General features: G+C 38.8%; 1 protein-coding gene across 5 annotated transcripts in view; it reads right to left on the bottom strand.

The window, feature by feature from the left end:
- The window catches only part of KCNN2 (potassium calcium-activated channel subfamily N member 2), a 384,311-nt gene that overhangs the window by 105,398 nt on the left and 254,373 nt on the right, over positions 1–24,540 (bottom strand). For 4 of the 5 annotated variants that reach the window (XM_088796671.1, XM_074328595.2, XM_019727805.3 and 1 more), the window contains one exon: positions 26–444. The exons of the other annotated variant lie outside the window; for it this stretch is intronic. In XM_088796671.1, coding sequence (XP_088652797.1) covers positions 26–444 — 419 coding nt within the window. The remainder of the gene's footprint in view (positions 1–25; positions 445–24,540) is intronic. 5 annotated transcript variants of the gene reach the window in all.

The raw sequence follows: 24,540 nt of genomic DNA, 5'->3' as shown, positions 1-24,540 counted from the left end.
TTCTCAGGAAAAGAAACAAACTTACCTTTCACAAGCTCGGACAGTCCATGCGGCAATTATCCATAATGAGATACTAAAAACCAAGAGTACAGTTCCTGGGCATATAGTCATTAAAGTCTTCATAACAAAACGCGTATTGAAGTTTATCTTATTAAGTGCTCCAATGCTTCTAGAGGAGGCATCAGTGAAAAGTTTGCTATGTAAAAGCATGACTCTGGCAATCAGATAGAGTCTTAAGAACATTGGTATAGATAAAATAATATCCACATCAGCGGTGGTTGTGGATGGGGCATAGGAGAAGGCAAGCCGGGCCGTCCATGTGAACGTATAATTCCCAGGTATGGGATGAATAGCACACACCAGTATTTCCAAGCAGATGAAGAAAATACGCTCATAAGTCATGGCTATTCTCCAGTCATCTGCTCCATTGTCCACCATGAACAACTGAAAAAATAAAGTAGAAAATCAGCTTCAGTATGGCATGAATGGTCCACAAGTGTTAGCGCAGATTTAAAAAAATATACAACAGATGACTTTTAGCAATCATGGCAAGCTAGAGGTTATAACTTTTAAGTGCTAGCCAGGTACGCTATTTTTAGAAAATGGTATTGGCAAAGAAGGAGAACCTCATTTTGTAAATGTTAAAATTAAAATCTTGTTACACAGGAGCTGAAATTATTTTCTAGTCCATGCTCCTGAACAAGCATGTAAGTAACATCATCGTAAAATAAGGGGCTTGGGCCTATCAGTAAAGCACCACCCTCAGATGAAGTCAGATGGACTTGCCTTACGACAAGTAGCTCTCCTCTTAAGGGTCTGGATCTAAAACCTTACACAATTCTAACTATGTTTCAGTGACATCTATTTATGATGCCTCTGCAATCAGTTATACCCTACAATGCGACTACACTTGAGGGCTCCTATAGGAAATCCTACTCGTGGCTTCAGAGAGAAAAATTACAAGAGACCACAGATGAATGTGACAGAAACAATTCTTCCAGCCTCCCCACTACTGCTCTATTTTCTATCTCTTTTCTTCTGTTCTCCTGTAGCCTTTCCTTGGATTACTAATTTGGTTTCAATCTTTCCCTCTTTAATAAAAATTCCTTTTTCCTACTTCTGTCATTCCTCACACCACAACGAAAAAACAAAAAAGAAAAGAAAAAGGAGACAGATACATGGATGGATTTGATAGATAGATGATAGAGAGAGAGAGAGAGAGAGAGAGAGAGAGAGAGAGAGAGAGAGAGAGAGAAGGGAGAGAGGGAGACAGGGAGAGTGGAAAAGAGAGAGAAAGAAAGTAAAAGGGACAGAAAAGACTGTTTCCTGTCTTCCCTGGCTTTTCAGTAAACAAGTCCACTGCGCTCTGGCAGTCCATAAACAACCAGAGGCATTTGGAAATGTGTGGTGACATTTCTGACTGCTACGATGACTTGTGGGGGCTACTGGCATTTAGAGCCAGGAAGCCAAGGGTGCCAACCATGCTGCAAGTCTGGGAATCCCACACATAAGGAAGACCTGTCTGCCCAGAATGCCAAGAGAGCTCCCCCACTAAGGAAAACGACATATTCTTTGCTTTGGGGAAGTAGCCAACTTAAATAGAAAGCATGAGATGAAAGCAACCCGAATGAGAACCGAGCATTCTCAGGTAAGTGAATCGTAAAAACGGTTGGCAGAGAAGGTGTCCAGTTTTCACTCTGGTTGGATTCTATGTACTCTGCTCTTCTAGAGTCAGGAGAGTAATTTCCCCACCATTTTACATGGTTACAAATTCCCATTCTAGGTGAATTATTCTGCAGTTCATACCACTTCCTTCTGGTACAAGGAGATGGAGAACCAGTAGAATCTCTCATAAACGTATCAAAATATTAACAAATAAAGTTATAAAAACATAATTGTTTTAGGTATGCCCTTATCATAACTTTTCATCTAGGGACTTGAAAGGGTTTGACTGATGCTACTGTGTTTCCCTGAAACTAAGACCTAGTCAGACAATCAGCTCTAATGTGTCTTTTGGAGCAAAAATTAATATAACAATGTAACTTTTATATTATATTATATTATATTATATTATATTATATTATATTAATTATATTATATTATTATACTGCGTCTTATATTAATTTTTGCTCCAAAAATACGCATTAGAGTTGATTGTCTGGCTAGGTCTTATTTTCGGGGAAACACGGTAATACTCATAGGCAACACAAAATATATTTTTCCCATTTCCAGCAAAAAAATAGTCATAAATATAGCAGGCCAAGCTGGCTATAAAAAATATTCTTGTTAGCATATCATGTTAGCATAAAAGATTTCAATGATAAAGATATACAAAAAGTTGTATCGATAAAATGGCAGAAACCTTCTAAACTTTATATCAATGAATATTTACTGGCTACTATATAACTCTAAAGGTGTGTGACCCCAAATCTCTTAAGAGATTTATATCCAAAAGACTATGTCCCTCAAACTAGTGACTTTGAAAGGCTTATCTATATGGTCCAAAGATGCTGTCACCGCTGTTGTTGAAAGAAACTGCTCTCAGGGCCAGTTACAAGTCTAACAGTATTGCTATTTAAGTCCACATTTCCATGTCTAGTGAAAATGGTATTACCCAGCTTGATTGGCTACTGTCGTCACCAAAGTTGGCTCTGAATGACTTGGCAAAAAATCATATCCACTCCCCAAAGGACTAAGAATCACCACGACTCTCGGTAATCAAAACCTGCGCTGCCGATTCTGAGCACAATTCCAAGACAGGCTTTCCCCACCCTATCCTGGGCAACCGCAGCATAAATGCAGAATAAGTATCTTCCCAGGTAACTGGTAAAGAAATGCCAATTTAAATGTATAAGTCTGATGTACTGCTTACAGATACTTCCCTATCTTTCCAGGACTGGCCCTCCTTCCATCTCTCACAGTGCGCTTGCTTTTCTGACCTCACTCTACTCTCTCTTTTCAGGCCCCTTTTCATTGTCCCCTCCACTCACTTCCTTAGCTAAGCTGGTTCTCTCTAGTCATTCCCATCACTTCAACCATTATCCAACCAGCATTCTCTGCAGCCTCCCCTTTTACCTTCTGATGGGCCTTCCAGGAAACCTCCAATCTGAGACCCGATGTCCAGGCTGTTGCAGGTGGACTGGTCCCACCATACACCTATGCCTTCAAGCTTAGCTGAACTCTCTCATCACCTGTGATCGTTCCCCCATCCTCCATAGACTCTGCTCTGAACATCTTTCTTCTTAAAGGCCACCTTTGTTCTCCTCTCTCAGCACACTTTCTCTCCAACATCAGAAATACTCTCTATTCATATTTCAGCCACAAATCGCATCTCACCTTTTTCTCCCTATCTCTCTTCTTTTTTGCTTCACCTGTCCAAAGCAATGTTACACCATAATCTAATTCTCCTGCAATGAGAGACTAGTTTCTGTCCTCCTTTCCTTCCAGCAGAGTATACAAGTGAGTTCAAATCCCTGCTATTCACTAAAAACGAAGGGACACAAACAAGAACCCCCGCTGGCTCTGTGTCTGCTTCAGGTGGTGGTCATTTCCTAGGTTGTCTTTCATCCCCCAATACGCTGATGTGGCTTTTGCCCCCAGCATCCCATCAATACTACTCTTGTTAAGGTCTTTCCAGATACCTTAATTATGAAATCTACTCCTTTCATCTTAATTTTTATCTTATATGATCTGACATTAATCATTCCTTACTTCCTCAAAAATGGTTTCTTCTCTTGGCTTGTGTGACGTATTGCTCTTTTCATCTGCTGCCACTCTAAAGGATCCATCTCAGTTTCCTCAGAAAACTACCTTCTCTCCTCCTCCACCCACTCCTCCACCCGGACCAATTAAGTGCCCCTATTCCCCTGAGGTCCATCTCTGACTGCTCTCTCACTCTGTAATTTCCTGGGTGGTCTCTTCCATACCTTCTATCTCCACTACTAGATTCCTCTAACTGGAAGCTATGCTCCATCCTCCAATGACCTTTTCCAAATGTAAATTATATAATCCCATTGCTGTCAAGATGAAAACCATTCAAAGGCTTCCACTCCACAACCCGGTTGTGCCTATTTCTACAACCTCCTTGCCTGTTACTCCCATTACATGACCCACCTGCAGATTCTGGAACACACCACCTTCACCATGCTTCTGTCTTTACATTTGGTCCTATGGACTGCAAAGGCTTTCAACTTAGCAAATTCCTATTCCTTTAAAACCAAACTCCACAGTCACTTCCTTTACAATACTTTCTGAAAACTCCAGACAAATCTGAAAACTCTCTCCTTTGTTCCACCATGATCCCTGTATGTTGCTGCCACAGAGGACGATAAGGTTTCTTGGTAAGTCTGTCTCCCCTACTTGTCTGTGAGGCTCCTTGAGGATAGGAACCGTGTCTACCAAGTAGAGAATAATAAATGTTTGGTAAATGAACTGCCTTGTTATTTTTCATTTAATATTGACTATCCTAATCAGTGGATGGGTCCTAATGTTAATTACATATGCTCATGGGAGATGAGACTACTAAAGCATGATACAAGTAAAATAAATCTATGACATTTTTCAAATTTGTAGAGAATACATCCTACTAAATGCTAAGTCATTGCAGCAGCCAAATTTTGCAATTCCATAAGAAGTCCAGATAACATTCTTCTTCAGTACATTCCCCAGAAGAATTTTCTATTACATAGTTATTTTATACTATCAGAGATTTAATTAATGCCTAAAATAATTTTACTTTTGATCTTGTTTTACCACAGTACGTATTTCACTGCTAAAGTTAAGGAAGAGATATTTTCTTCTACTGTGCACATAATCCCCACTCTTAACAGCTGCTTATTCCTTTGTTGATTGTTTGTTTACTAAATACCCAGTGTACGGAATCCTCACTATGTGCTGGGCACCGTGCTATATGTACTTGCCATATAATAGGATTTACAGTAGATGGAAGGTCTTCCCCATGAAACTTTCACCAGGATAGACACACAAAGTCAAGAAAGCAGACTTAAAGCAGTTTAACAAAGTAATTAAGTCTGTGGACACTGCGATGAAGGAAACAAACAAAATATGAAATAGAGAACAACAAAAATAGAGGCGATGGTGCTGTGGGAATCAGGGAAGGCATCTGGAGAAGTATCATTGAAAGTGAGACCTGGATAAAGAGAAGAGCCAGTCATATAAAGAGCCAGGCAGGAGAAGAACGTTCTAGGCAGAGGAAACAACACATGTAAAGGCCATGGGCTTTATGGAATCTTAACTTGCTTAAGGAAATGAAAGAACACCAGGGTGCTTGCAACTTAATGATTAAGGAGCAGGGTGAGAGGAGAGGAGTTTGAAGAGACAAATAGGAACCAGACTTGCTGGACCTTGTTGGCCTTGGTATCAAGACTGGATTTTATTTCAAGTGCAGTGGGAGCCCACTGAAGGGTATTAGGCAGAGGAATTACGTCATCTGAGTTATAGCTTACAGAGCTCATCCTTACTCGAGTGGAGAAACCAGAGTACACAAGGGACGATATAAATTAGAAAGTTCTATTGCATCTGATTGGTTGCAGTTTATATCCCCATGACCTGGACCAGGGAGGTGGGTGTTGCCATCGAAATGGAGAAAGTTTGGCGATCTTTGTAGAACTTGCTGATAGGCTGAATGTGGGGATGATAAAAGAGAGAGAAGAATAATAGATGGCTGAGCTTCTATTCTGAAAAACACAGTGGATGGTCATGACATTTCCTGAGTACAATGAGGCAGTGGGGGGAGGAGGAAGAAAAGGTTCCATTTTGGCCACTGTCACCTGAGTCTAGATGCCAAGTAGGCGGCAGCATATTGGACTCAAAGGAGAAGTCTGGACTATTGAAATCAATTGGAAGGCAGCACTATTTAGGTAGCTTTATGAGATCCAAAACAAAATTAGAGAAAGTAAAGAGAAAATGGACAGGACACAAGGCCAAGTCTTGAGGAACCCCAAATGTGGAGGGCGGCTAGAAGGTCAAACCAGTCTGTGAAGCAGGAAGTAAAGAACGTGTTGTCCTAGGAGTCAAGGGTGAGGACTGCCAATTCAAAGGGCAAAATAATATTTAACAGATTTAGAGATATGTTAGGCACTCGATATTCTATATAGAAAATGGAAACATTTTAAACATCACAGTTATTCAAAACCGATTCTAAGAATTAAAATCTTACTGTGAAAATATTCCCATTATATTCCACATGATCACTATATATGATCTGTTTTAAGCTCACATGTAGGGGTGAGGTAGAGTAATCAGAATGACAGATATGAATACATCTGTATTGTAATTTTTCATTTTGATGATGAGAGGAGAAGAAAGATTTTAGGGTGAAAACATAAAAGTTTGTTTAATCTTTTTTAATTCTAGAGCTGTGGTTAATGGTCTTTGCCAAAGGACTGAAGTAACTTGCAGACATAACACAGAATATACCCTCAGAATACATCCCACCACAACTAACTAAAACCATGTGGTACTGGCACATAAAATAATTGAAAGGCCAATGCTACAGAGCAGAAAGTCCAAAATAGACCCAATATGATGGAAATTACATGGTATTATAAAGTTAGACAATCCAATCAGTGAGGGAAATACAGTTTATTGAAAAATAATTTGAAGACAACTAAGTAACCATCTGGAGAAATATAAAGTTCAACCGATATCTCATACTAAATATATCAAGAAAAATTCTAGGTGAATGAAAGACTTAGAGAAGAAAATGAAACTCCCAACATAGTAGGAGAAATCATGTAAGAATTATTTTGTAAGCTCACAAAAAGGAAGCCTTTTTAACTGTGACAAAACCACCAGGGCCTTAAAAGAAAACATTGATACATCTGACTACATTAAACTTTTGTTTTCTGCTACTGGGCAAAGCTATAGTAAAGAGAGTGAAAAGACAAATACCAAACTGTGGAGAAAATGTTCACAACCGTTAACACAGAGCACTAACTTCCCCAATATATAAAAGTTCCGACAAATCCTTAAGAAAGGGATGAGCAGTCTGTCAGAAAAATGATACAGGTCATAGAAAACGATTTACAAATGGTTCTTAAACCTAAAAAGAAAAAAAAAAAAGATGTTCAATCTAATCATAAGAAGGAAATCAGATACAATTTTTTGACCTGTCATATTAAAAAAGAACTAAAAGTTTCATAACATACTATATGAGTGAAAGTATGGGGTACAGCTACTCTCATACATTGTAGGTAGAAGTGTAAATCAGTACAACCCCTGAGGAGGGCAATTTATTAGGTTACAAATGCACTTCCTCTTTGACCATGCCATTCCATTTCCTTACATGAAATCTGTCCTATCGGTATATTTACATATGTGATAGTGAACATATGTGATCATTTGTTACAACATTGCTTGCATATTAACAGAAGACTAGAAAAAAATCTAAATATCAACTAATAGGGAAAGGGGTTAAACAAATTAGGACAGCCACAAAATGACCATTAAAAAAAGAAAGATGAACAATATTATTATGTACTATTAAATAAAGTGGTCTGGTAAGTAATAAGATAAAATAAAAAAAACTATATACCACTAGTTGTGTAGTTTTGTTAAGGGGGAAAACATATATTTGTATTTGCATGTGTATAAAATACCTGAAGAATAGTCTAGAAATTAATCAGTTGCTTAGGGGAGGTGAACTGAGTGGCTGGGGATCAGAAATGGAGGGGAGACTTCTAATCATGTAATCTTTAATGCTTTTTAATTTGGGAACTGTATGAATAAATAAATATGTTAATTGGTAAAAAAAAATAAGGGGATATGATTGTTACAAAAGAGGAAGGAAAAAAAATGAGAATGAATGAGGTCATTAGACCTTCACATGCATCCTAACAGTTTACAGGTACAAAATTGCAAAACTAGAAGGTAATAATTGACATTCACAAAGACAACCTACAGAACCCAACACATTGAATCCAATTTATATCTAAAATATTCTGCTTCCTAAGGCAAAACCTTGAACCATTACATTACATAACTGTTTTCAACACAATGAACAAAAATGAGTAACATTTCTTGGTTAACCTTTAAACCAAATACTCAATAAAACCAAACTTTTTTTTTCTTTTCATTTAGCTATTGAATGTTTCTATTTGTAAGGTTCCATGGAAACAAAGATTTAAAAAAAACAAACAAAAACACCTCTCTGTGTTTGATGAGGAAGAGAAATATAAATGAATCATTACAGTGCCTGTGGAAATTGCCATCACAGAGGAATGAAGAGGACGCTGCGGAAATACAGAGGCGGGGGGGTCAGTGCAGGCTATACACAGAGTGGCAAGTGGTGCCTACCCCGCCCTTCCATAGTGGTGCCTGGACTCTCTCTGTAACTCAGGACTATGACCTTCCAAGGTCAGTTCTAGGATTTGGGAGATCTTCCAAAAGAAAATGCACAGAAATGTGTTCATACGAAAAAAGAGGCCTCTTCCTTAGAAATCAACTTTTGGATAAAATAGAGTGAAAAAGCCAGTAACGAGGCAAGCCAAATAATGAAAGTTTTCTTAATTAAGGCATCGCCAAGACTCAATCAACAAATAAGTCAGACCATGAGCCCCTGACACAGACAGGTCCAAGGACAAACAGGGGAAGAGAGAAGACTTTTCAAGGGTCTTACTAAGATTGCCTCCAAGACCATCAACCCAGAACTATTTATTGGAGGAAAAAACCAGAAAAGCTACATTCAGATTCATATTCACTGCTCAGTCCTGAGCAAAACTGAGAGGCTACAAGCACAGCTAATGTTTGTCATCCCCTCACCACCCATCCTGTAAACTTTCTTTGCTTTTGGAGCCTCCTGCCCTTCCCAGCAGCCCTGTGCACTCATGCTGCCCTGAGAGCTTTCTGCATCCAAGGAGGAGGATTTCAAAACTAACGCAGTAAATTATTAATCACTGAATTGCCAACTCCTCCATGGGTGAAGGGTGTAGAGGAAAGAACTTGTCTGGAATGCCAAATTAACAAGGCTCAAAATCCAGATATTCCAACTTGTTATATGACCTTAGGAGGTCATTTAAAAGTTGTTTCTATCACCTGTAAAACAGAGATGTTACGTGCTGTTTCTAAAAGTAGTTGTAATGACGAACACATATCATATGTTGTAGACAACACCATTAACTGGCTAAACCAATGCCATTCCTATCCCTTGTCTTTCCTGCCCATCTCTATTATAAAATATCCATTTTCCCAGACTGTTTTGCAGGTATGTGAAGCCATGTGATGCAGTTCGGGCTGGAAATCACGAGCAAAAGGTTGCTAGAGGACTTATCAGAATGTCTTTGCTTTTTTGGATAAAAATGACATCTGGCTAGCATCGCCCTCTTTCTTCTCTTCCTCCAATCCTAACCTGAGGCTATGTCTGAGTCTGCGGAAGCTATCCTGTGACCAAGAGAAAAAGGCCAAAAGAATCACAGCAACACTAGCCCTGGTATCTTAAGGCACTGTGCCGGCAACCCACTTACCCTACTGGTTTAAGCCCCTATTGTTTGGGTTTTCTGTTGTTTGAGCAGCTAAAAATATGCCTATATTTAACTTAATATACATTAACATTCTGTGTAAGGTCTACAAAAGACAAAAAATAATTAACTTAAATACTTCATGGAAAGAATAGCCAACAATTCAAAAGGGATGCATGTCAAATATAGGAATTGAAAGCACAATAACTATTGAGTGGTAGAGTTATTTCTGGATGGGTGGTTCTGCTCATCTCTTTTAAATATCAACCACCTGCTCAGAATATCATGTAGTGTGACTCAGAGGAAACACACACATTTTGGAGCCAGAGAAGCTTGGATTTAATTTCTGGCTTGACCATTTACTAGCTAAGTGGTTTTGGGCAAGATACTTAATCTCAGTAACTGTCAGTTTGTCATCTGCAAAAAAAAATTAAAATAATGTCAACCCTGTATGATTATTATGAGGCAATCACCCACTTTATTGACCCTCGTAAAAATGACCCCATGAATAAGTAATACTATTTCATGGAGCCTCAGGAGGGGCAAGTACATGAATTAAATATTAACTTGTGATATAGAAATGGGAAAATTAGTCATGGAAGAGGAGGAAGGGAAATTGGTAAGGAAAGATAAATTAGAGCTAAGTCAGTATTAAGAAGAGCTCTAGAAACTTCAATTGTACCTATTTTTGAAAGAATTCTAATTATTTGCTAAAAACTATGAGTTTCTGAAGTTCTCTTCATCTGATTTAGGCAAGAGCTTTGTCTGGAGACCCAAATCCTAGGATGGTCTACTGGGGTCCAGTGACAGATAAGGTTATTATAAATCCCTGCCCTGCTAACTTTTAACCTTATTGAGAATCTTAACTTCCTTGCACGTGGCTTCTCACAAATGGGCCCCCACCTTCTGCAGTCCCACTCAGGCATTTTATATAGGTTGATGGATTATTAGGTAATTATTCTCATATTGTCTTGAAATTTATGTAAAGTATCTCTGAAAATTACTTTTGGACTTGTCCAGAAAGACAGGATAACTATTTTTCTGTTTTGGGTTCTCTCATTGGAAGTGATATCACAGCAAGCACTACAGTGCATGGGTTAGGAGCCTGTGCTCTCGAATCTCCACTCAGGCAGTTATAGATTCCACTCTGACATTCCACCACTGGTTAGTTCTAGGACCACAAAAAATTTACTTAACCTTTCAGTTTCGTCCTTTGTCAAACTGGTTTGGGTAGAGTGTCTCTCTCACAGGACTGAAAGACAACTAAATGCGCTAGGGCTCACTAAACATTAGCTGTTTTCATAATAATTCATTTCAGTCCTGTGTCAATTGTTGGTCTCCAATGAATGTACTCTTACCTAACTGAAGGAGTAGAAAGAGATGGACACAGACACTGACATCACTGATTGTAGCTACTAGGAAGGAGGGAAATCAAGACTAGAGGAAATGAGAAACTGGAATAAAAATTCCTCCACGGTTAGTTTTTTACTATTTTTCACTGACATGCTGATGTTAACTGTCTACACATTTTGGTAAGCATCCTCAAAGAATTTGGGGGAGTTAATAGGGAATAAATCATAAAATAAATGTAGTAAGTCCTAAAGCCATGAAATAATTGAATATGTGCCAGTTTGGCTGATGCCAAAACTTTAATCTGAAATGATAAAAGCTGTATATTTTCATTTGAAGTATTAGAGTAATTAGTGCTACGTGGCTAAACTGTATTATCATCACCTTAGTTGTCTTAAGCATTTAAAAAGCTATCTAAAAGCCAGTTCACATTTATTATCTCATTTGCCCTTATAACAGTCCAATTAACGCAGAACCAATTGAAAGAATTCAGTCATTGTGAGCTACTGAAAAACCTGAAGCTAAAGTTCAGGTCTTCTAGCATTCATATCACTTGATAGGGGCATCAGGCTGAACTAAAAAGTTGGATGCAAATCAAATATTTACAAAGAAAATAACTGCTTCCCACTAATTTACATTATGATTTCTAAAATGTCACATCTTTATTTCCTGATGATCTTAGATGACAGTTGTTCCTTGGACCTCCTGTTTCTCTGGAAGAAGCAAATAAATAAATTTGCACATTACGTTCAGTGCCCTGTGGTAACAGAAATAGACTACTTCCTAGTTTAGGCTCTCTCCAAGTTAGATAATCTTCATCCTGAATACTGTTCTTTAAATTTTGGTCATAAAGAATCTCAAATTACATACAGTACTTGAGATGAAACTTGAAAGCTGTTTTCAAGTGTGCTTAACTCACCACATGTTAATAGGGCCAGCCACTGCTCTAACGTGTTATGTGCATGATTTCATATAAAACACACAATCACTCAAGAAGGTAGATACTATTTTTATCCCTATCGTAGGAATGAGGAAACTGAGGCTCAGGGGTTAAGGAAGGAGCAAGGGTTATATGTCACTGAAGTATGCGTTTAAGATATGAACCCAAGCAATCCAGCTTCAGAACCTGTGTCTATAATAAGTTTACTGCTTCTCATCACGTACTTAGCCAGTTATGAAACAATTTTCGGAAGAAAACAGAGACAATGCTAGCAACAACATAAAATAAACCCATATATTACTGACAGGTTTGGTTATCCAGGACCCTAGCATTCAGCAAAAGAGAAACAAAGAATTTACAATGAGGAAGGGAACAGCTGATTGAAGGAAGAGAATTATTACATTTAGTAAATCAGTTGTACTTCCTAGCACAGGAACAGAGGACACACACACGCACACACACACACACACACACACACACACAAGCAGACATAGGTCTGAAAAAACCTAACAATCTTAAAACTAATTTAATGAAAGAACAAACAATCTTATACACCTCAATCACGAAAGTATTAAAAACACAAGGCAACATTTCATGTTCCAAGTAATGATGTTGACTTTCACAAAGGCTTTATGAGATTTAACTGATCCTTTTTTGGAAGGCAGTTGTGTGTAGAATCATTATGCCTATGCCTAAATGTTAGAAATATTTCTATCTAGATTGTTAAAATAAAAATTGATGTAGAATAATGGATTATAATCTTCAAAGTTCAAGGGTCACCCTAGAGGTCCATATACAGGTACAATATCTTTCACGGGGAAAAAGGTACAAGACATTTCCAGACACAAAGATGAAGAGTGGAAGTGGCACTTTAAGAACATGCTATAAGCTAGAAGGAAACAGAACCCAGAAAGAAGGAGCTGGAGGAGCAAAGGAACAAATAATCCTGCTTATAAGTCTAAGTAAAAATTGACTCCAAATAATTATAATTATCAACATCATCATAATGACTAACTCGGATGAGGTTGGAAAAACAAGATACAAATATAAATAAAATAATGGACTTCAATAATATATACGGAGGGAGGAAGGAACATTAAATGAAGGCCTCCACAGTTTGTTATAATGTTTGGAAGAACGATAGAAATTCTGATAAACTTCAGACACCATTAAATATATAATTTGCTAAAAATTTAAGAGTAACCACTAAAAAATGGGAAAGACTTGTACAACAGCTAAGGTGTTAGAGAAAAACAAAGTGAATTTTTAAAAATCTCCCAACATAAAGAAAGAAAAAAGATAGAAAGCAGTGAAAAAACACTATGAACTGAAAATACAATGTAAGAGATAGGTACAAATAGCACGGTTGCTATCATTAATGTAAATGAACTAGCCTATACAGCCCAAATATAATGTTGACTGAAAAAAAAGCAAGTTGTAAAATAATAGATACAGCAGAGCATCTATTTAATGAAGTTTAAAGAATTGCAAATACTATAGATTGTTGATAAATGCATTTATATTTGTGAGCATATAAAAGCAGGGACTGGAAGAATACACACACATTTTAGAATGGCAGTTGCCTGCATGGACAGAAAGCGGAAAATGAGACTTGGAAGAAAATGAAGACTATTTCAACTTTGTCTGTGATGTTCTTTTTCACCTGTGATAAACAAAATCTGGAGGGGGAAAGGAATAACGTCTCCTGTTCATGGGCAAAAAACTGGAGAGCCTGTGGGAACAAACACTCTGAAATGTCAGGGAATCGAGTCTCAGAGTCTCCCTCGCAATGCGGCGCTGGGGGCCTTCTTTTCTTTCTCATGGACAACAAAAAGTCTCTGCTGAAGCTGAACCCAGTGAAGACACTGTGAAGGAAGAAAGTCACCAGAATGACTCCTTAAGTTCAGCTGCTCAGAGTGTTGGCAACTGGGAACATATCACAGAAGCATGTGACACAACAGCCTGGTCTAAGTACCCACAAACCACAAGGACGAGTTTTTTATTTTTCTAAGCTAAGTCCTCAAAGTTAGTTAGAATAGAGCATTATAAAACATGTTTAGACAGGCAAGAATAAGCAAAAATGTACTAATTCGTTGCTTAGTGTTTAATTCTAAAATCTTCCTGTTTAAAATATTCCACTTTACTATTTCATGGCTGCCATGTGTTGTTATATTAATAGTACTTTCCTGATTTTAGAAACAACATGACAAGATAGACATTACGTGGCAAGTCTGTTACAACAGGTCATGCTTGAATTAACGGTAATGAACTCTGAGTCATGTGGACTAGCTCTGAACAGCCGTATGATAAGGCCAGTCAATCAAGGCTGGTACTGGTGACTTTTAATAAAGCTTATCGATTTGTTCTTTGAATTCAAATGAGACACATATTATTTCTCACTGTTCCATTGAAGAAGGAATAATCAGAGGGGCCACAATCAAGTTTGATTTTCTCTGGAACCTATGTTAGGTCCATTTTCCTACTCTAATGCGATGGGAACTGACACCTATCCAGGAAATATCCCATGATTGCCAACTGGCCTAACATAAAACTGTCGCAACCTACAGGTAGGCTGCAGAAAATAAGGAAGGTAGAAAAACATGTCTGTTAATTTGCCAGACTGGAGTGGGCAGGGGATTGGGGAACTGGATGAAAAAGGTGAAAGGGATTAAGAAGTACAAATTGTCAGTTATAAAAATAGTCACAGGGGATGTAAAGTACAGCATAGAGAATATAGTCAATAATATTGTAATAACTATGTATGGTGTCAGGTGGGGGCTAGACTTATCATGGTGATCACTTTGTAAGTTATATAAATGTCAAATCACTGCACCGTACATCTGAAACTAATATACTATTGTACGTCAACTGTAATTGAAAAAATAAAAATATTTAAAAAGGGGCAGGTAGAAAGTAAAACTCCACATGCTTCTTAAGGAAGGTTCACTATCAAAAAAAGAAACACCAACCTTGTTGACAAATCAGTGGCACATCACGAGTGGAACCTACCCAGGGCAAAAGAATTCTAAGAGGCAGAAGGAAATGTATTACCTGTATGTTTAGTCAACTAGTCCTTTACCTTATACAGAGCATTACCTGTCCTTTTTCCTATTCAGTAGGTGTTTTCGTTAGTGACACAGAGATTTGGAAAGACATTTCACTCAGCCTTTGAGATGGCAGACATTTTAAAGTTCCATATTTCTTTTCACTATATTAAATTCAAAACTAAGGCTACTGCCAAAAAGTGATACTGAGGATACACGGTTGTTCAATTGGTAGAGGATACACAAAAAAATCTGAGGGAAAAGAAGAAAGAAAACCAGTTAACTCTATGTTGCTACACTCCAAAATTTGGAGAGCTGAAAGAAAGCCTGGATAGTCTATTACAAATAAGATTTCCATCAAATGTAATGGACCAAATGTTTTGAGCCTCTACTATCAGCAAGCCTCTGGTGGAGACACAGAATCCGTGAAACAGTCCGTGATGTCAAGGAGCTCACAATGCAGGGGAAAAAATTCTGTGCAAATCGACGGTTAATATTCTACTGAAAAGGCTCCACCACACTCAAGCATTGTGATCTTGTGCATGCCACTTAACTTTTCCATACTTCATGTTCCTCAATAAGATAAAAATGCTTGCTTCACGGAGTTATTGTCGGATTACAAGAATGGGCTGAACAAATATTACCCATGTGCCGCATCATCAGGACTTCTGATAGGCTTATGTTAGTACTAGGATTTTTACAAGAAGCTAATAGAGGAGGAGGACAGCTAGGTCAGTCTGTGGGGTCAGGAAAAGTCTGCTAGAGAGGGCAAACCTGAACAGGGTCCAAAGGCAGATGGATGCAAGCAGTACATATTCCAGGGGAAAGGTGCAGCACATACAGAGAGCCTAGAGAACGGCACAGCTTGGGCCCTCCAAAAGGTTTAGGATGGTTCCAACGGAGTGTGTGTGTGTGTGCGTGCATGCGTGTGTGTACACAGAGGTCGGGGAGGAGGCTGTTAATGAATACTGAGACTGATAGGGGCTAAGATCAGATCACAAAGAACCTTACGGGTCCCAAAGAGGAATCTGGCTCTTCTTCCATGGTATTCGCTACATGCATCGAAGGCTAGCCTCATGGATGACGTCAGTTACACATCAAGATAAATATGTACTTTTAGATTTCAAACATGAAACAGTAAAAGAAAAAAAATTAAGATTTTAGTGTCCAGGGTCTACCTTCTGTTCAATGTTATGGAGGAAGGGAAAAGGGAAAGAAAGATAGAAAAAGGGAGGGAAGGAAAGAAAGAAAGAAAAAAGGAAGAGGAAGGAAGGAAATGAAGGAAGGAGGCAAATACAGGCATGTTGGCAGGCAGGAGAGAGAGAAGACTGCTAGACTGACAGTTTCAACAACAGCAGATGGGTCAACATATCTGGATACCTTTAATATTACAAGGTAGAGTGTTTGACCACACAAAATTCACTCCATATTTATTACAATAAACTTCCTAGGACAGGGATAAATCTGCACATGTAGAAGAATTTTTTAAAAAGGAACAAATAATAATAATACAAAAAGATGACTTTTCGAAATTGAGTAACTTCTTTACTTAAAGATTCACGATTTATCTGCACACAGTAGTAAACATAAATTATACAGTTAGCTTAACAAAAGGGATGGCAAATACGTGTCACACAGCCACGCACTTCTTCCTTCTATAGTCATGGTAGATATGGTTAATCAGTCAAGGTCCTTGCCAGTACAGCCCTTCTGTGGCCTAAAGAATCATTCTCACTGCTTGTAGTAGTCAGTTACAATCAATTGATAAGAGTTGATGTGTGAGGGGAAACCTATTTGCCATATCCAACTACAATAATACAAGTCTCCTTCGCAAGAAATTTTTCCCTGAACTACCATGCCATTTTGTTTGGTTCAGTATGCATCCACACTATGGAAATATGTGAAAGCAAAAGTTGTCAGACCAGAATGAAGGGGTTAACAGGGGAATCCCAGAGTGGAGCAGAGTTATGGCACAGACTCAGATGTCACCCAGAGTTTATTACAGCCATCAGTGTCCTCTTCCATCCTCGACCACAGTTTCATGGATAATAGAGTATTGGCTTCTATCCCATCACTGTGGCTCTTTCTGAACCCCTAGAGACAGATTTGTAAATAGCTAAATAAGACATAATTTATAGACACTTAATTATGGATAAAGATTGTTCTACCAAGCTTCCTTGAATCAACTGTGGTGAACCGAAGGTAACATAATGTAAAATTCAGAGGAAACTATCTCCCTCATCTATATTAAAGTAAACCAAATGTTTTAACGTCATAAGTTTTCAAGAAGTGGTTATTTTATTTTATGGTGATAACCGATATGGAAAATGATAATTTTCTCATATATTCCAGATAAAATCACACCTAACAGTAAGGGCCATGTGAGGAAAAGAAAAGAATCTTTGAGGTCATAGATCTGAATGTGATTCTCAGTTTTGCTATTTACTAGCTGAATAAGAATTATAATGCAGATTAAATGAAACAATGTTTATAAATATACTTAGTACATTGCCTGTTCACCATAGGTACATAACACATACTGGTTATTTTGATATATATTAGTTATTTCACCTTTCCAAAGAATAAAGCATGTAGCTAATGAATCCTGACTTCTCTTTTACATTGCTCCACAACTTTGTGTATCAGTCATGTTGGTGTTTTTGTGTTCCTATCCCACATCCACTGAAAAGTATTAAGTGATGCTTAATATGTCTTTCAATATTTCCCCTTTGCCTCACCTTCTCTTCCAAGACTTTGTATCCCCAGGCAGTCAATCTTTTAGCATATTCCTTAAGGAATTTCAGTTTCATGTCATCATTACCTTTGTCACTGCATCTAATTTTTGAGATAATCACTAAATACTGTACGAGTGGAAGAGTGATAAGAAAATTCAGGGTCAACACATACAGACTGCAGCCTGGAGGCTCAAATTCAGGAACAGGAGACATAGTCTATGAAAAACCTATCCAAACCCTTCTGAAAATTGCATGAAACCTAACTAAACAGTTTTTTCACTAATGGTCACAGATTATTATAGTTTAACACCCAGGCAAACTGGAAAACGCTATTTTAAAATACTCATTTGTTCCTATTAATTTCATCTGCTACACTCAAGAAGGTTCACACATTCACAAAAAGTTCACTCAAACAATTTTTAAGCCAGGGACGTGACATTAAACACAAACAGTCCACAGAGAAATTCTGAACATGAACAGGCCCAATCACATGGGTTTAAGAGAAGCAAGCTGCTAATCCCGGGATTGGCTGATTCCCAGGGATGGACATATGACCAGCATTATGAGAGCAGATGACACCCATCCATTAGTTTATGACAGAAAGCTGCACAAATGGGTAAAGAGAATAAAAGTCTCTCATTGGACAAGAGAACGACTGACTCCTGAGAGGAACAGAAATTCTCTCCCAGGTAGCTTTTCTCTGTTGGCTTTCTTTATCTGTCTCTCATATCAAGAGAAAGAGGCATTTATGTCAAGTGCCTCAAAGCAGAGTTACTTGAGTCTCCTAATGGAATCACATGGACACAGAAAACATAACACGTGAATAAACATAAGACGAGAGTTTTAGTATTTTCCCCAGAGGTGGCAATAATCTCATGTAGATACATATATATCAAGCCATTATAACTTGCGTTCAGGCTGGTGAATATGCATGATACACAACAAATTGTTTGTACAAATTGTTTACTAAACTCCAGAATGGCTGTATATTATTGAAAGGATTAGGGCTGACAGCCAACTTGGAGAGATTATGGATGCCAGAGTTGGTCACCTCTTAACATGTTGCATACAGATCACGAGAATCTTCACGAGGGATTTAAACCCCGGCGTACGCAACGTGTCAAGACTAACTGAAACGCTACAAAACCAACTTTAACAGCCATGGAAGAGGCAAGGACTGCACTGCAGATTATTAATAAAATAAAACAAAGAGCAAACATATGCCATGGCCTTCTAAGTTGCTACCCACTGTGCAATAATTTTCAAAGCCTATTTCTGAATTATCATTAAAATACGGGAAAAGTTATATACATGAGAGAACAATAACCTCATGGCTCAGATGATACTTTGTCACCCTCTTCCAAGTACAACTCTCCAGATCTATGAACATGATCATATTCTTCAGGTTAAAGAGGAATCTGTACAATCAACAGACAGGTCCCCCACCCACCCCATTGCCTAGCACTGTCCTGGCACTGTCAGGAAGAAAACGTGGACAGGAGATAAGGACCAGCTCCCGCCCCTTCCCTGGTTTAGTCCCACAAGACAGACGGATGGCGGCATACAATGATGCAGCTTGTGATGCGGCTTGGGGGCAAAAAGATGTGTAAGTGTGCTTGAGAAGGTAGAGCATACCCACAGAAAACAACTCCAGGAGGCTTAAATACTCAATTACACAGAATGGTAATAAGTACACACGTTAATCAGAACAGGAAGAGAATAAGTGTCTGAAAAAAATCAGACGAGGCTTCATGGAGAAGGTGGTGGTTGAGATTAGCTGAAAAAGTCAGAGCGCATTTTGTAAGGATCAAGTAGAAGAGAACAATCATAGTGGGAGACGCGTCCGATCATCTCGCAGGAAACGGGAGGGAGGCCCAAAGAGGGGGCTTTTGCCATCAAACAGAAGTACTGGATGCTAACCTATCATCTATCAGAGCTTCTTGCTTCACAACCCCCTCCTAAAATGATCACTGCTTCATTAGCATAGCCGTGTTGCATCTGGAGAGATTCATTTTCACATTTCCTTTAGCCAAATCCACAAAATTTGTCTCTTTTGATAGAGCTATGAAGAATCAAAACAAATGCACAACTTCAACCAATGATACTTTACTATACTTTATGATACTAACTATACTTTCACTCATTTTAATATCTAGTTTTAATAATTCAAAGTCACGCTGAATTACAAATAGTGAAAGCTACATTTCTTTAGTGATACAGAGTTATGGTAGAAAAATACAATAGAGTAGAAAGAGCTTATGGTAAGATAAGGCACATTAACTAAACTGTTGTTAGTATTAGACTGCCATATCATCCCTCTACGACAGGTTATTTTACACACATGGTCCATTATCCTTCAGTGAACTGAGACGCAGAAGTAGCAATGGCTGTCCCCATTTCACAGTTGAAGACACAGGGACCGTTTAGATGACAACTCCAGTTGACTGTCATAGAAATGGCAGGAAGATGTACGAGCACTAGATGCATCTCCTTCAAGTCTGCTCAATGCACTGCTCAGCTCTGGGAACGTACAGCAGAATCAGAAGGACACCTGCCCTCCGGGGACTGACAACTGAGGTGGGACTCAGAGCCTAAGACATATTGTTGCATTAATGGTCTTCATTAACGAATCCCAAAGGCCACATGTTGTACCAGGTACATCTCCATTCTCTCTCACCCTGACTGCCCCCTAAACTCATCATACAATCCTAACAAAACCCCACGATGCCTTATCCCCAGTTACATATGAGGAATTGAGGATCACAGATAACCTGATGACAATACAGTCAAATACAATAAAGATAATAACAGTGCCACCATTTGTGTGATTACTGTGTGCTGAGCACTGGGCTAAACACATAATCGCAGCAGCATCCTCACAGTAACCTCATATGATAGGTCCTACTCGTCCCATTTTACAGATGCAAAACTGAAGCTCAGAGCTGTGAATAGGTTGTCAGAAGTCATTGGTAAGAAGTGAGGAAAATTTGGGTTTGAATCAGGTTCGATTTCATGGCAGGGCTCTTTATCACTGTGTTAAACTGCAGAGGTGGCCAGAAAAAGAAGGAGGGTGACTAAGTCAACTGAGTGAGAGGGTTGGGCAGGGAAGGCTGCCTGGCAGGGGTGATTTTTGAGTTGAATTATGATGCGCCAGCTAGATTTCAGCAAAGAAAGAAGGAAAGGTATTCCAGGCACAGAAGCATGGAACAGTGTGATATCCTTTGGGAACTGCAAGTAATTCAGTATTACTGGAGGAGTAGTGGCATACTGGGGGGATAAGAGGGGCTGACAGGTAGAGAGGGGTCAGGTCATGAGAGCTGTGTTATGAAACACCTACATTAAAGAAGGTCACCCTCACAACAACACAGGGCCATAGAATCACTTCAGAATTGAGGTGACAGGATTAGGTGTATGTTTGGGGCACACTTCTTATAGCAGTAGGGAGGATGGACCACCAGAAAGAAGTGGGGGGAGGGGAGAATTGTCAAACTAGAAGCAGGGAGACTAAAACTCATGCACTTGAAAAATGACAAGAGTAAAAACCATGCCAGAGAGTCCCATAAGGGGCTTTATGTGTTCCTCTGAGATGATTCTAGGCTGAATATTGTTTATTTACAGCTTTAATTTATTGTGTATTAGAAAACATGCAATTATACTACAATCTATAATTTCATGTATATTATTACTTAAGATGTGGCTAAAAGAAGGGAATTGATTTTAAAAATCTAAATATAGTGTTAAAGTAAACATTAAAATACAAATAAAATATATAACGTATGCTGTAATATATACTATACATTTTAACATATTTATGTAAATTATATAGCATTGATTGTTGTAGCACATATTATATAACACATATTATATCGTATATTATATTGTCACAATATAATATATAAGTATATATTGTACAAGTATCAATATATAATGTATATTATGTATCTGTATGTGATTGTTTATTATATATTGCATATTATATTATCACAATATAATCTACAATATAGTCTATATGATTTAATATATAATGTAAATGTAAAATATTAATTAAATGTAAATATAGTAGAGATTATAGGAGGACCTGGGAAAAGTCAAAGTTCCAGAAACACAGAACTAAGGCATTTGAGAATGTGACCAGAAAGCAGAGGTAATGCAAAAGATACTACGGAGGAAATCTTTCCAGGGCCTGATGGCTCTACTGGGATGAGGAGTGAGGAAGTGACAGGAGTGGGAAAGGAGAAAGGGGAAAGCTTCCTCACCGGGGCCCCGGGTGGACAGTGGAACCCTCCGCTAAGGGAGCAAATGTAAGCGGGTCAGGAGGAGGTCTACGGGACTTCCAAGGGGAGTTGTCCAGGAGGCAGCTGAGAGTGGAGAAGATTATCTACGTAAAATATAACTTTAATCACTAGGGAACAGAAATAGCAAATTAATAAATTATACATGCAGCCAGAATTCCAGATCTAAAGAGAAAAAAAAAAAAGCCAACACTCTTCACTGCTTCCCAACTTAATCTGTGATTTTCTGTGATAAAATATGGACTTAGAGAACAGTCTCCTATAAAATACTTTCTTCAAAATGTGAAGCAAAGGAGCCTCCCTCCTTAATTGAGGCTAGCCACACCAACAGTGGTGCGAGACTGTAAACCACTTCCAAATCAGCTTTCCCAAGACTAAGTTACAGTACACCAAGGGCCAAACAGCACCAGACTCTATCACTGGCCTCTATCAGAAAAGACGCTGAGTGAGCCCTGCTTAGACTCCCAATGAAAGTAGTTCCTACTATAGCCATTCTACTTACATATGACAATGTCAGTCTAATTTCAATGTACCATTTTACCTCGGATGCAGAAGTCATGATCTTACAGGAAGACTGAAGTTTGGGGTCACAGCAGAGAACTTGTCCCTACAGAAATCTGCATTTGCCAGGTTGAAAGCAGTTCTGCCTGAACTTCTGCTCACCACAAACCTTAACAAGCCTAAAATCTGAGCACAGAATGAAACAACTTTTCATGCAAAGGCAGAAGAAACACTTTTGTGCATGTTTCTCCCAGTCTTTCTGGACCATACTGGTCTCTAACTCAAGAGTCAGCTAACTTTTTCTATAAAGGACCAGAGTAAAGGCTTTTGACTTTGCAGGCCATACAGTCTCTGTTCAAGCAACTCAGCTCTGTTGTTGTAGCACAAAAGCAGCAATAGATAATACGTAAACAAATGGACATAGATGTGTACCAATAAAACTTGATTTGTAAAAACAGCCTGGATTTGCCCGGGCCAGATTTAGTCCATGGGCTATAGTTTGCCACCCCCTGCTCTAATTAATTAAATATTTGCCTTCTCTGCCCAAATCCCCTCTCTCCAGAACTTGGCTCCGCTACCTTGCAATACAGTACCTTCCACCTCCCCACTATGAGATCCTCTTAGACTCCAGGCTTTGCTTCCCTGCTAGGGCTCTAGTATTAACAATAGTAATGATGGAAGAATAATAACAAAGGAGTTAACATTTACTCAATGAACCATTTACAACATGCCAGGTATCATGTTAGGTTCTTCATAAACACTGTTTCACTGAATCCTGAAAACAATCTAATGAGATAAGTATAATAATTATCTCTATTGTACAGATAGAGAATGTGCGGCTGAGAGGGGTAAAATTCTCTTCTAATGGTCACCAGGCTGAAGCTGAGTTCTAAACCCAATCTGGCTGTCCCCTGGCTGCTTCCCAGAATCACACATGGCTGTCCTCAGAGAAGGTGTCTGTGCAACCACTCCTCCTGTCCTGTCCTCTGCGGGGGCTACACTTTGTGCTGTCACCCTGCTGGACAGTGATAGGCCCCACCAGATGGCATCCATTGCCTCCAGGCAGTCACTCTTCACCTTTTCCCAAAGTTTCAACATTCCACATAAACACAAGCACGAGTGCCAGATCCCATCCACCATGACCGGAAAGTAATGTTCAGGCCTACTTGTCCTCACTCCAACAACGGCGACGGACCCAAGGGTATCATCGTCAACTTGTCCCTTAGGATCAGAGTCAGCTAGAGAATCCCGATGTGGCCGGAAATCTCAAAACATAGCATGTGTTTCCCCAGAACATTTCCAAATGACAACAAGGCTGGGGTAGCGGAGCGTGATGGGTTATGTAAACACACCCAGCAGAGACCTCAGAGATTGCTGGGTAGGGAGGGCTGCTCCTCAGAAGAAGAAAGGATCCCATAGGCAAATTTAGAAAGTACAAATTGGTAGCCACAACATTGCCATGGGGATACGAAAGACAGTTTGGGGAATATAATCAATAATGTTGTAAAGATTTGGTAGGGTGTCAGATGGGCACTTGTCTTATTAGGGAGACCACTTCATGGACCATGTAGATTCCTGACCACTGCACTGTACACCTGAAGCTGAAGCTGAATAATACTGAATGTCAACTATAATTATATATATATATATATATATATATATATATATATATATATATATATATATATATATATATGATCACGGGATGTGGAGTACAGCATAGGGAATAGAGTCAGCAGAATTGTAACAGCTGTATGGGGTGTCAGAGGGGTAGTAGATTGGGGGAGAGGGGTTATCACTTTGTGAGGGGTGTAAATGTATAACCGTTATATTGTTTTGCACACTGGAATCTAATTTTAAAAAAGTCAATGAGATAATTTTAAAATCCTGCTTTTCTTTTCTTCTTGGTAAAGAGAATTGCATTTGTAATTTCCTCTATTGTGTTTAACAAAAAAGAGTAAACATCATCAACTGCTTTGACCCCACTGTAAAGGTTCTGGTGATCATTATACTAACAGAGGGGAGAGGAAATGAGAGCAAATTAACAAAAATCTGTACTCACCCTGGGAAAGAAGCTAGAGTACATATTACATGGGTATCTGAGCTCAGCACTTCTGCCCCTCTAGCCTCCCAATCCTATTCCCTTGCATTTGCTGTATTGGTTCCCATGTGGCAACACATAATTCAAGTCTTGAAGAAGAG

The sequence above is a fragment of the Rhinolophus sinicus genome, chromosome 3, assembly GCF_057876585.1.
Source record: "Rhinolophus sinicus isolate RSI-liver-muscle chromosome 3, RSI-T2T, whole genome shotgun sequence".
NCBI classification, from domain to species: Eukaryota; Metazoa; Chordata; class Mammalia; order Chiroptera; family Rhinolophidae; genus Rhinolophus; species Rhinolophus sinicus.
Note: the sequence above shows the minus strand (reverse complement) of the source record. Positions and strands in the feature narration are given on the sequence as shown.